Source organism: Leptodactylus fuscus, chromosome 8 (assembly GCF_031893055.1).
Source record: "Leptodactylus fuscus isolate aLepFus1 chromosome 8, aLepFus1.hap2, whole genome shotgun sequence".
Lineage (NCBI taxonomy): Eukaryota > Metazoa > Chordata > Amphibia > Anura > Leptodactylidae > Leptodactylus > Leptodactylus fuscus.
Genome location: NC_134272.1, coordinates 10,566,944 through 10,579,246, shown reverse-complemented (window position 1 = coordinate 10,579,246; position 12,303 = coordinate 10,566,944). Strand labels below are relative to the sequence as shown.

The 12,303-nt window shown below is 45.3% G+C and overlaps 1 protein-coding gene across 2 annotated transcripts; it reads left to right on the top strand.

Annotated features, from left to right (window-relative positions):
- Positions 1–1,828: 1,828 nt before the first annotated feature.
- Positions 1,829–11,558, top strand: DNAJA3 (DnaJ heat shock protein family (Hsp40) member A3). Of its 2 annotated transcripts, XM_075284092.1 has the most exons (12): positions 1,829–1,989; positions 3,115–3,239; positions 4,005–4,088; positions 4,677–4,877; positions 4,991–5,143; positions 5,811–5,958; positions 7,151–7,215; positions 7,648–7,776; positions 7,854–7,969; positions 8,055–8,152; positions 9,486–9,600; positions 10,605–11,558. In XM_075284092.1, the coding sequence occupies exons 1-11, from the start codon at positions 1,842–1,844 to the stop codon at positions 9,596–9,598; spliced, it is 1,380 nt and encodes a 459-aa protein (XP_075140193.1). In that variant the 5' UTR covers positions 1,829–1,841; the 3' UTR covers positions 9,599–9,600; positions 10,605–11,558. The 2 variants fall into 2 exon arrangements, with proteins under 2 accessions (XP_075140193.1, XP_075140194.1); XM_075284093.1 differs by lacking the exon at positions 9,486–9,600.
- Positions 11,559–12,303: the final 745 nt, after the last annotated feature.

The following is a 12,303-nucleotide window of genomic DNA, read 5'->3' as shown; positions in this document are numbered from 1 at the left end:
TACAGGAATGGTACAGCCTTTACATTTTCTAATAACTCACAATGCTGTGAAAAATCAAACGTACTGACCCATTTCTTTACTTCCTCGGTCCCTCCACACACACAGGAGATGACTGCTCAGCCAATGGCTGAAGTAGGTCATCGATATGTTATTGGTGGGTCCGACACCCAGGGGGACCTCCAGCCAGTTCGAGGAGGCCGTAGCGTTTTGGTGAGCACTGCATCTACTTCACACAGCGTGGTACATTGTATAGTGGCCGTGCTTGGTATTGCACCCCAGCTCTATTCACTTGAATGGCACTGAGATATTACTGTACGATGTGACCAATGAACATGACATCAACAGCACATCAAAGAGGCCTCAGTCAGCGGCTTCAAACTGCTGATCGGTGGGGGTTCCAGGTGGCCGGTCCCCACCGATCACACATTGACCTATCCTCAGGTTAGGGCATCAATATATAATAACCCCCTATAACTCAGGATAACTGTGGGATCTTCTCTCCATGGCATTTCTGGGGCAGCATAATTTGAATTACACTACCAATATGTCATGCACAACAAGCAGTATATGGGATATGTTCATATGAACAGATGAATTAAAGGGGTTTTCAAGGCTAAAAATATTGATGACTACTAATCCTAAAGATAGGCCACTAATATCAGTTCAGTGGTGTGACGCCTGCCACCCCCATTGATTAGCATTTCTTAGCAGCCAATAAACATGGCTTGGAAAAGCCATGCTGAAATATCGGAATCCACTTAGCACACCGTGTTTGATGTCTTGATTCTCTGAGCTCGCTCACATAATAAGTATATCCAATATGGCGATATACAGAATGGATTGAGCTGATTAGTATCATGATATGCCTCAACTGCAAAGTCTCCATGCAGCAGGCAGAGATTAAAGAGGACCTTTCATGTCCCAGCTAGACTGTCGGGAACGCCCTTCCAATGGTGAAGAGATGTCGGTAATTGCACTGATATCTCTTGCCCTGGGGTACCTAACGGTAAAACGTTGAATTCAGCGCACTGTCAGCTTTCTAGTGGTGTATAAAACTGCATGTGCCTGAGGCTAAGGCCCCATAAAATGATGCGCAGCGGGAAAAACCACGGCGATAACGCATCATGGGTGTTCCCGCAGCACTTCAAACAGAAAGTTTGCGGAGTTTACCATTATATCTACAGGTAAGCCGTCAGCGTTTCCGTAGATATAATTGACATGCTGCAATTTCCAATACCATGCCAGTTTTGAAATCGCAGTGTGGTTTTTACCGCAAAGTGGGCATAGGATTTGCATCCACTTTGCAGTTAATGAAAAACGCCGCAATTTTTCAGCGTTTCCGACCACAAGTGAGGCAAACTGTTGTAAATGCGACACCATCTTGGTAAATGGCCGCCACGTAAGCGCTTGACCATTCACTACGGCAATAAAAAAAATGCAATGTGAGGTGAAATAATAATATCTCCCAGCATCTAAATGGTCAATCTAAAAAAATTAGATATGACAATTTTTTCACTGAACTACAAGTCCCAGCCTGCCCTGCAACGAGCCTATCAGTAGAATAATGAAGCTCTGTAGGCCAAAGCCTGTTATAAATTGGCCTATAACTCCGTATAGTCTGAGGCCTTCTGTAGCTCGGGGACAAATGACGCAACTTTCTAGAAACCGGCAGAAAGTTCCCTCACAAGCAGAGCCGTACCAAGATGGCGGCCGCTGGCTTCGCACTTGGGTGAAGCCACCGCTTATGGGCGGAGCCACAGAGCGCACTTCCGGTGTCCCAATGACATTCCTCCAGAGCGGCTCCAGTGACGCATGCGCGGTGGAGAAAGTTCCCCGGCAAGATGGCTGCTCGCTGCTCCTCGCGTTGGTTCTCAGTCGCAGTATCTGGGGCTCGGGGACCGCTGATTCCTGGGGTTCAGCGATGGCCTCGGGGTGAAGCAGCCCTGTTATTGGCTTTACGATCAGCAGTAACCCGGACACCTGCAGGAGGTGAGTGCTGGAGGGAGCGAGTGACCGGCCTCGGGTCCCATGTGTGCTGGACACTCAAGGTTATCTCCTCTGAAGGGGCAGGCTGGATATTAGGGGTCTGGTAACGGTGGTGCTCCTGTAGGACTACATATCCCAGCATGCCAGCGCATGTTTGGTGGCTCCATGGCCTTGGGTGACGTTGTCCATAGACCTTGTGATCACTGGAGATGGTTTATTATTATGGTTCCCAATGATCATTACATCAGGGTGCTATATAAGGTCACCTCTAAAATCTGCACTATGGGTCAGCCTAGTTAGGGTATGTTCACACATAACAGATACGCTGCAGATTTTCTGCACACAATCCAGTATCTTGTACATTACAGTTACCTGCAAGGTGGGGGAGGGACATCTACAGCTTCTCATGTTGTGGGGCTTTACCCTTTGCAATGCCTATGGTGCGATCTGCAGCAGTTGCCCGATACATTTTTCACACCATCATTTTTTTTGCATCCACGGACTTTCTGCTGTAAACAATCCATATCGTATCAGTGCCATGTGAACATACCCCTATAGAGCGTAAGGTTGTCAGAGAGTGTTTGGGGTGCTGTGTATCCTATGTACTCAGTGAAATGCTATGAACACCATGTATTTTCTATCTATAGAGGTGAATAGTGTGATTACTGGGGGTTCAGCCATTGATGGTGGGGGGTCTACATATGTGTGACCACCCCTTTGTTTGCTTCTGAGAGTATCAGTCCAATAGCAGCAAATGGAGATATGGTCATGTGCACCCTACATCATGCTACATCATCCTTCTTAGTTCTGTCCAATTGCATCCAGACATTTCCTAGATATGGGGTACAGCGATGGTCATGTGATGCAGCTCACTACTGTAAAGGTCTAGTAGCTGTAATGTCACGAGCCGTGCACCTCTGTGATCATCTGAAAAGTAAGGGATTCATACAAGTAGACTGTAAACCTTTGTTTTCTGAAACAGGAGTGCCCCTTTAAGTAGGCCGCAGTTGGCCGGTGTAGGGCAGCCTGACCTCAGTAGGATTTACCAATAAGCATTGGATATCTATGTGTGTATGTGTACATATTTGCCTTCATTCCTATAATCTTGCTCATCTCTTGTCTTTGTAGCCTTCTTAGGACAAACCTCCCAGTTCCATACCAGCTCATCAGTTTCCAGCAAAGCAGACTTTTACCAGGTCTTGGGGGTCCCGAGGAATGCGAGCCAGAAAGAAATCAAGAAGGCCTATTACCAGGTGGGTGACGGGCCCTGACGCCAGGATGATACCAGACGGGTTTATCTCCTCGTGACCGGGTTGCACCATAGTCCCCGCACTGTGTCCACAGCTCTTTTGATATCGGATACCTTTATATATTGATCAGTTCTTGTTTTTTCTTCTTGTGAAATTGGCAAATAGACCCATGACCTTGTGTTACCTATAGAGATGTACTGTCCATTGTACACCTACTTACAAATGTATTATTGGCACTGCTGGAGCATCTCTTCTTACAACTACGTGTTGTGATTTTCCTCTGTTTGTACCTCCTGGAAATGTATAAATGCTAGCATTCCTGTTGTCAGTAGGGCACCGCCATTTGTGTAGGAATTTCACTTTCTACAGGGAAAATGGTGATGCCTAGCTGCCATTGTCTTTATACGTTTCCAGGAAGAGTAACAGAGGGATTGCACAATGCAGAGCTCTATGAAATGGGGGGGTGGAATTATTTTATTGAATCATTGCCTCAGCAGTGTCTAAATAGCTGGGTAGCTCCAACCACTGGGCTTATCCGTGATCATCAGACTGGGGGCCCTGGAGTGCCGAGCGTGAATACAGTAGTAGTTGTGAATGAGGGACCACCACTCTACAGATTCACTGTACTCACCATCAGTCTTAATAATGAATGGAGACCCCTGTGTATAAATACTGGGGGTCTGACCACTGGTATTAGTCACAGATACGTCCAACCATTCCCAGGGGTATGCTCCATGGCGAGACCTGACCTGAACTGTCTTTTTTTAGCTGGCCAAGAAGTACCATCCAGACACCAACAAAGATGATCCTCAAGCCAAGGAGAAGTTCTCTCAGCTGGCTGAAGCCTATGAAGTAAGTGACCTTATGTCCTGTAGATTTTTTCCCCCACTCGTGCCTAGTATGACCGGCCAGCCGTGTAATCTGTGTGGGGGTTTTTCAACCCTCCACGAAAAAGTGAATGTTGGGAGAAAAAGGATCAGGCATGTTGGATTTCACCATGTCCTATCCTTTGTCCTTGCATAAAATAAATCACTATCCATTGAGATACACGTACTGCTCTCTAGGGGGTATGGCCACCTTATTCAATGATGTTCCCAGAGGTGTTGTTGCACCTTGGTTTTGCAAATTGGGTTTGGTGGAGAGTCCTGGGGGTCAGATGCCCACTGATCTGACATTGATGGTCTAGGTTAAGGATAGAATATCTGCGGATAACTGTTAAAGAAATCTCTCTATTTTCATAATTTCGTGCATGAGGTTTTTAGGGGTCCCCTCCACTTGTTGTGTTGGAATATTTGTGCACGTCCATATATCCTTTGCAACTTACATAGACGTCTTTGATGCTGCACATATTGGGTCTGTGAATGGAGCAGTGTCAAAGGAGTGATGACTTTCTTATATATGTAATTTCAGTGTATTTTCTAATTGTTTCTGTTCTGTTAGGTCCTCAGCGATGAAGTAAAGCGGAAGCAGTATGATGCATATGGCACAGCTGACTTTGCAGCAGGAGCCGGCGGCGGTGGGCAGCAATACTGGCGTGGTGGTCCCACTGTTGATCCAGAAGAATTATTCCGCAAGATCTTTGGGGAGTTCTCTGGGTCGCCATTTGGTGACTTTAATAATATCTTTGATCAGCCGCAGGAGGTGAGCCCTTAATATCTGCTCATAGTGCCTTGTGATAAAGGAGCTGGAAATCTCTATATCGAAGACTGGAGACTTTGCACACATGAGCCTAATTCTTCCCTTGCTCCTTGCAGTACATCATGGACCTCACATTTACTCAGGCTGCCAAGGGGGTGAACAAAGAGATGTCTGTTAACATCACAGACACGTGTGAGAGGTGCAATGGGAAGGGCAATGAACCTGGCACAAAACTGCAGCACTGTAACTACTGTAATGGCACTGGCATGGTAAGTCAGTACAGGGGCAGCCATTGATGTGAATATTTTTTCTGTTTATTGATGTGGGTGCAGTATGTATTTATTTTCATGTTTTATATATGTCACTTAAAGGGGTGTTTCCCTTTTATCATTTAAATATGTTGTGCTATGATTCATGAGGGGCCACCTCTGGATCTCCTCCCCAATTCTGTGACTGAAAGGATTTGGTGCTGTGGCCCCATCAGTGTTTTTCTGCACAGCAGCGCCCGGATCTCCTGGCTGTTCAGAGAAACTGCAGCACAGCGTTATTGAGGTGAAAGAGACGGACTGACCGGTGCTCGAGTGCCATTGTGCAAAGAAAAACATTAAAGTGGGCAACATGGTGGCTCAGTGGTTAGCACTGTGGCCTTGCAGCGCTGGAGTCCTGGGTTCGAACCCCGCCAGGAACAACATCTGCAAGGAGTTTGTATGTTCTCCCCGTGTTTGCGTGGATTTCTTCCCATTCTACAAAGACATACTGATAGGAAAATAAAAAAGTACATTGTGATCCCTATATGGGGCTCACAATCTACATAAAAAAAAAATGAAAAACATTAAAGGGACCCCAGCCCGGTGTCCCCTTCATGGTCCTAGAGGTTATACGCCCACCACTCTACAGTTGATGTTGTATCACGTATTTGCATTTCTGCTCTTGTAGGAGACCATAAACACTGGTCCTTTTGTCATGCGATCAACATGTCGGCGTTGCGGTGGAAGGGGCACAACTATGACAACTCCGTGTCTTTCTTGCCGAGGTAGTGGACAGACAAAGCAGAAGAAGTCTGTGACTGTGCCAGTCCCTGCTGGTAAGTGCTGAGGGGGTGGAAGAAAGGCCATGGTATCGTATTAAATGGAGTCTATAAGCTCCCCCAGCCACTGTAAATCATTGGTATGGTAATGTACTTGATAGAATACAATTGCAACCATACCTTTCAAATGCTGATGAGCCCCCAGCCTGTCTGTAAAAGCCGGTTTTAAGAGATTTGCAGATTTTCTCATGGGGCATAGACAAAGGAATGGTTGGATTTGTATCCATATCATGTACATAACAATACCAGTGGTTTACAGTGCCTGGGGAGCTGATAAGACTGCCTTTAATTGTTTCCCAAAGTCACCTAGCTAGTTTTCCAGTCTTTTATGCAGATGGTGGCTTGTAATGATGGGGTTTTCATTTTTAGTATTTACACATTAATCACCTGCCCTTAGGATAAGTCATCTGTATCAGATCAGTGGTGGTGGAAACTACTACTGACTAGAGATGAGCGAGTACTGTTCGGATCAGCCAATCCGAACAGCACGCTCGTGTAGAAATGAATGGACGTAGCCGGCACGCGGGGGGTTAAGCGGCCGGCCACCGTCAAAGTGGAAGTACCAGGTGCATCCATTCATTTCTATGGAGCGTGCTGTTCGGATCGGCTGATTCAAACAGTACTCGCTCATCTCTACTGCTGACCTTATACTAGCAGATCTCCAGCATCAGATTCGTACAGAGCCAGAAACAGACTTCTCTGTACGCTGTGTAGTGGTCCGATGACGTTGAAGACAGTTACAAGATAAAATTTTGCAAGACCCTGGAGGTTAAGGACTCGTTCACACGGGGGGCGGATTTTGGTACCTAGAGTGACGCGGGGAGCCTTGTCACTCTCGGGTCAAAACCCGCCTGCCACGACTGTCGCGGTCACGGCTTCCCCTCAAATGAATGGGCCGACTCCGGAGGTTGCTTCTGCCTGAAGAAAGGGCAGCTCGCTTCTTTTTTCCACTAGCGGAAAAAAATGCTTGTGGTCTCCATAGACCACCATTGTATGGAGGCGGATTTTGAGGCAAAATCCGCCCTAAATGTAGGATTTCGCCGCCCATAGCCAAGCTCACCATTCAGGCTTAAAACAAGTCATCAGCTGTTCACCTCCTTTTTAACATTCATATGACTTAATGGGATGTATTTTTTTATTATATATATTATTATTGTGTATGCCTGAATTTATATTCTTATGTTTTTAGGTGTGGAAGACGGGCAGACTGTGCGAATGCCTGTGGGCAGGAAGGAAATCTTTATTACTTTTAGGGTTAGTACAGTGATCCGTCCCATCGCTCTCTGTTAATATCCTCATCTTGTCTGGGTTAATAAGTTGACAGTGTTGTGAAATATTACATGCCGTTCTGAATTCTGGACAGCAGAGGGCAGAGTATGGCACCTAGTTAGCGGATACTGCTTGCGAAGTCTTGCATCAGATAGGTCTGGAGTAATAAATGGTTTCAATATATAAAAAGTATATTACATTACAATAGGATATAAAGGGTTACATAAAGACTCTCTCTGTGAATGATCTGCTGGAAAAATTCATTTAATCTGAGACTTTTAGCTCCATTTATTCATGGTGTTAAATTTAAGATTTAGTTCATTGCCTTGTGTTAGTACAAAGGGAAACATTCGTAACCTCTATAACAGCCCACAAGCGTTGTATGTCGATGCTAATGTGTAATCATATGTGATACAGGTGCAGAAGAGTCCACAATTCAGACGTGATGGGGCTGATATCCACTCTGATCTGTACATTTCTTTTGCTCAAGCTGTCTTGGGTGGCACTTCCCGGGCACAAGGACTGTATGAACCCATCAATGTTGCAGTGAGTAGTCTTCCTTTTCTTCTCTTTTTACATGATTTTGTCTATCAGCCTAACACTTTCATCTTCCTATGTCTCAGATACCACCCGGCACCCAGGCAGATCAGAGAATCAGAATCAGCGGCAAAGGCATAGCAAGAATAAACAGTTATGGCTTCGGAGACCACTACATACATATCAAGCTTAAAGTTCCTCGGTGAGTGGATTGCACAGTGATTTGTTTTCGTCCCCCATTACACTTCAGAGGTCACATCATGTCGTTTACTTCTGTCTTGCTTTAGGCAACTGACTGACAGGCAGCGGACATTAATGCTGAGCTTTGCAGAAGAAGAAACTGATGTGGAAGGCACAGTCAATGGCATCACCAACACAACTACAGGTATCGGACAGCTGTAATCCGAGCATGTCTCATGTGGAGTGCATACTATGTATAGATACAACGTAAAGCTGCTGGATGAGGGCAGAGGTCTCCAGTTTTTCCTTATTAAAGGGCATTTCTATATTATATGGTGATGTCATGATTGGTGGGGGTCTGACATTTGGGACCAGCACTGAGCCTCATAATGAAGGGGTCACAGTGCTAGTGTCCCCTTCATAGTCTTCCCAGCTCAGTGTCACCCTGACCTCCCATTGTGATGGGAACTGCATCATGCTCTGTAAATAGGGCCAGGTGCAGGTATCTGCAAAACTCTGGACCAATGTGCAGACAAATCTGGTGAGGGGGCCACAGTTCTGAATTGGTGCAGCAGCCTCTTCATACCTGAGGTTGGACCTGCACAGTTGTAAAGCGATTTTATATCCTTGGCATTGACCTGTGAAATATTTTGTTGCAAGTCCGACTTTGTGTCCGGTTAGAAAAAAACGGTTTGGCTGCAGAGGCAGAAGACGCTCACGGGTGGTCACTTTGCAAACCCATTCAAGTGAAAACTGACCACCGGGTTTCCATCTCCTGTCCGGTTTCTTGGGTAGAAGGTGGAGACCAGGCGCAGGTGTGAACCCGCCCTCAGGGACAATAGTTCTATACGTGGGATTGCTACTGTACTTTTTATTCTCACTTATTTTCTTTATTGCGCTGACACAGAGTTTAAAGAGGTTTTCCAGGACTTATGCTCGGTTCACAATGGTGGCATTGTCTTTGTCGTTTGGGTACAGCGGGAGACCCGAACAACAGGGATCTGGACCACTAAAACTGTGGTTACAAGCGGAGACCAGTAGACCCCATTTACTATGTTGGGGTCCGTAGATTCAAAACTGAAAGCAATGGAGAGAAGAGTCCTCCATGCAGAGCATTACCGATTTTTCAATGGTTTATAAATTGGAGACTCCAGCACAGATCTGATCTCAGCCTGAGATGTGGATGAGCTATCATAAGGATAGGTTGTCGGTATCTGATCGGTGGGGGTCCAACACTCAGCTTCCTGGAACTAGTACAATGCACAAATCTGGAATCACATCGCTCCATATACTGTGTAGTGGCTGTATCGGGTCACTTGGCATGGCCACCGCACAGTAGGCATTGCATTGATCGTTGGAGGTGCTCAGTTTCGGCCCCCCCCCCCCCCCCTTCCAATCTGTTATTGATGACCTAGCCTAAGTATAGGATCTCAGTATCCAAATCCTGCAAGACCCCTTCCCAATGCATTGTTTTGCAGTTCTCTTATTTCCTGAAGTCCGGTCGGGGCTGACACCTGTTTACTGTTTGTGCCCACTAGGCAGTGTACGGCAGAGACCTGCAGCTGATGACGAGAGGCCTGAGGCCGATGAGCAGGCAGGGGAAAACAAGGAGGGATTCCTAAGCAAACTAAAGAAAATGTTTAGTTCTTGACGGTAGGAATGAGCGGTTTCTGTTTCTCTGATCTAGAACAACTCTTGTTGTATTGCAGCGATTCCCACCTTACCTCTTATAGGGTGTAAGTGTGCAGGGTTTGGGAGTCTTTACTCCATACAGCTGGGACCTAATCAGTTAATGTCACTCCGACAGCTGTCCTGATTTTTTTGCAGATAGATTGGATGTATGGAGTTCTACTTTGCATCCTGGGGACGGGTAAATTACAGTATAAGGAGCGTTAGTGTCCTTATGGGATCTTCCTTATTATAAATATCTCGCCTAAGCTCATGTCCCAGATACTCATGGCTGCCAGCTGCAGATTTCTGTCAAATGGAGAAATATAGAACATATCAGTTGTACCAGGGACACTAAAGCAAATACTGTGCAAATGTTCTAGGCCGGTGTGGAAAAATGATGCAAAATAACAATGCTTTCAGAAATATAAGGGTTAATAGTTGGGGGAGGGGGGATGTCCGTAAAGGAAGAAGAGATGTAAATCCCATCAGTATTCGGTGCCTTCTATAAGTTCTCAGTACTTGTAGGAGTGTTGGCAGATGGGCAGGCAGGTTGTTCCCGCCGCCATCTTGGAGAACTAAGCCCAGATCTTTTGTGGATGTTGCTTGCTCCAATCCGTCTGTCTCTTCGTGTCATCCCAGACAGACTGGATGATAATGAGATCAGGGCTGTATCTGTGGGGTCAGATCATCACTTCCAGGACTGTTCCTCCAAAGGTCACACCGAATATGGATGAGATTTGCATTTCTCTTTTGTTCATTCACTTCATTTTAAGAAAAGCAAACTTTTAACCCTTTTATTTCTGAAAGCATTCTGACTTTGAAGCATCCCCCCCACCTAAAACTTTTGCACAGTACTGTAATGTGTATCCACTCTACAGTTTTGCAACCTTTAAGACCTTTGTAACTTGCTATGAATTGGAATAATTGATATTTTGGTACCGCTATTGGATACTTTGTAACATTTATTTAATATTTGTGTTCTGTAGGAAAGAGATCAACAGGAAACTAACATAGTTTGGACAAGTCACCGGTGATGCCATTACATCGTGATCACGGTTTAACAAACAAGACTCACTGGGCGGATTTATCTACACAGCCCCGTATTGCAGAAATGGATCCTGTAGATGAAGGACTTTCCAGGACTGACTCATCCAATGCTAAACGTCTTTCTATTAGATTTGGCGCCGCCCTGTTGTTCACTTTCTTGCGTGTCCCTTTGCTCAAGCTGAAGAGAAACACCGGCTTATACAACTGTTGTGTCCTCTCTATTAGTGTATAATATATGTGATTATACATAGAATATATGCTAAACTGGTCTCTGGCCTTTGGATCGTATCTGCGATATTCTGCAGGTGCTGCGCTCCATGGTGACTTGGTCGAGACGTATGTTGTGACTGACTGTGAATGATATGGTAGACGTATATAACATGTATAGTACATGGAAAGCAAAAAACTTCTGTCCAGTCCTTTCCTGTGCTTTAATGCGTCCTCGGATATGCCCTAGCACCTTAATGTGTAATATTTTATAAAGTACAGCTGTGCATAGTAATGGCTATGGTGTGTTCTATACTTGAGTAAGGGCAACGTATTAAAGCTACAGGTCTAGTAGCCGAAATGGCACAAACATGCGCAAAAAGTTGCACTGCTCCATAATACTAAGTTAGTAGAGTTCATCCGCTTTAGAGTTGGACCCCAAAGTTCTAATATTGATGGCCTATTCCCAATTTCATTTGGCTGCACAACCCCTTTAGGCTGAGGCCCCCCATTGCAGACACCCTTTTTTTTTTTTTTTTTTTTGTTGCAGATTTTGCTGCGGTTTTTTGAGCCAAAGTCAGGAGTGGATTGAGCAGAAGGGAGAAGTCTAAGAACCTCCTAGATATTTCCCATTCCTTTTGTAACCATTCTTGGCTTTAATTAAAAAAAAAAAAAACACAAAAAAATCTGAACCAAAAAAAACTTGTTTTTGCAATATTGAGCCTCATCCTAAAGGCTGAAGATTTTTTTGTGGTCTGTATATTGCTGGGAGGGGGTGGTTGTGCGTTTGAGTAAAGCCAGGAGTGGGTTAACAAGACGTGGACAATATAAAGGAAGGACTTGTGCTCCTTTCTGCTGATTTCACTCCTGGATTTGGCTCAAATGCAACAAAATCTGCTGAAAGAAGCAACAAAAAGTCTCCAGTCTAAAGGTTATTCTCATGTCAGGGCCCTGTTCAAAGCATCAGGTGAATGAGAAGAGGTGCAGGTATGGGGGCGTCTGGCCAGTCACTAGTTATGCCATGATAATCTGAATGCTGAGACCCCCTATCCTGAGAACAGGGGGGTCTTTTCCCTCCACTGGACATTCAGCCTGACCGCAGGTGCTGAGCTGATCTCCTATTCACCTTAATTGGAGTGTCCGGGGTAAAGCACTTGGCCATCTCTGCGGCTCCCATTGACGTGACCATTAGTTACACCTACGTTTAGCCAGGCTGCGGTTCCTATTACTCAGAGGCCATTGTATTTTGGGAGCTTTGAGGTCACATGACTGTACCATGCATACATTTTTCCGAGAAGGAATTTTTGTTTTCACTTTGGATGTGAATGGAGACGATACGACAGAAAACGAATAAAGTGTTGGACTTATGACGATCTGCTGATGTAGGTTTTATATAAGTGTGCGCTGTTGCCAGACTGGAGCTACGCCGAT

Bases quoted from the DNA above. Each gene is read 5' to 3' on its own strand.
- DNAJA3 (XM_075284092.1), top strand. From the start codon at position 1,842: ATGGCTGCTCGCTGCTCCTCGCGTTGGTTCTCAGTCGCAGTATCTGGG. The intron at 7,777-7,853 runs GTGAGTAGTCTT...CCTATGTCTCAG, and splicing joins ATGAACCCATCAATGTTGCA to ATACCACCCGGCACCCAGGC. The intron at 8,153-9,485 runs GTATCGGACAGC...TGTGCCCACTAG, and splicing joins CATCACCAACACAACTACAG to GCAGTGTACGGCAGAGACCT.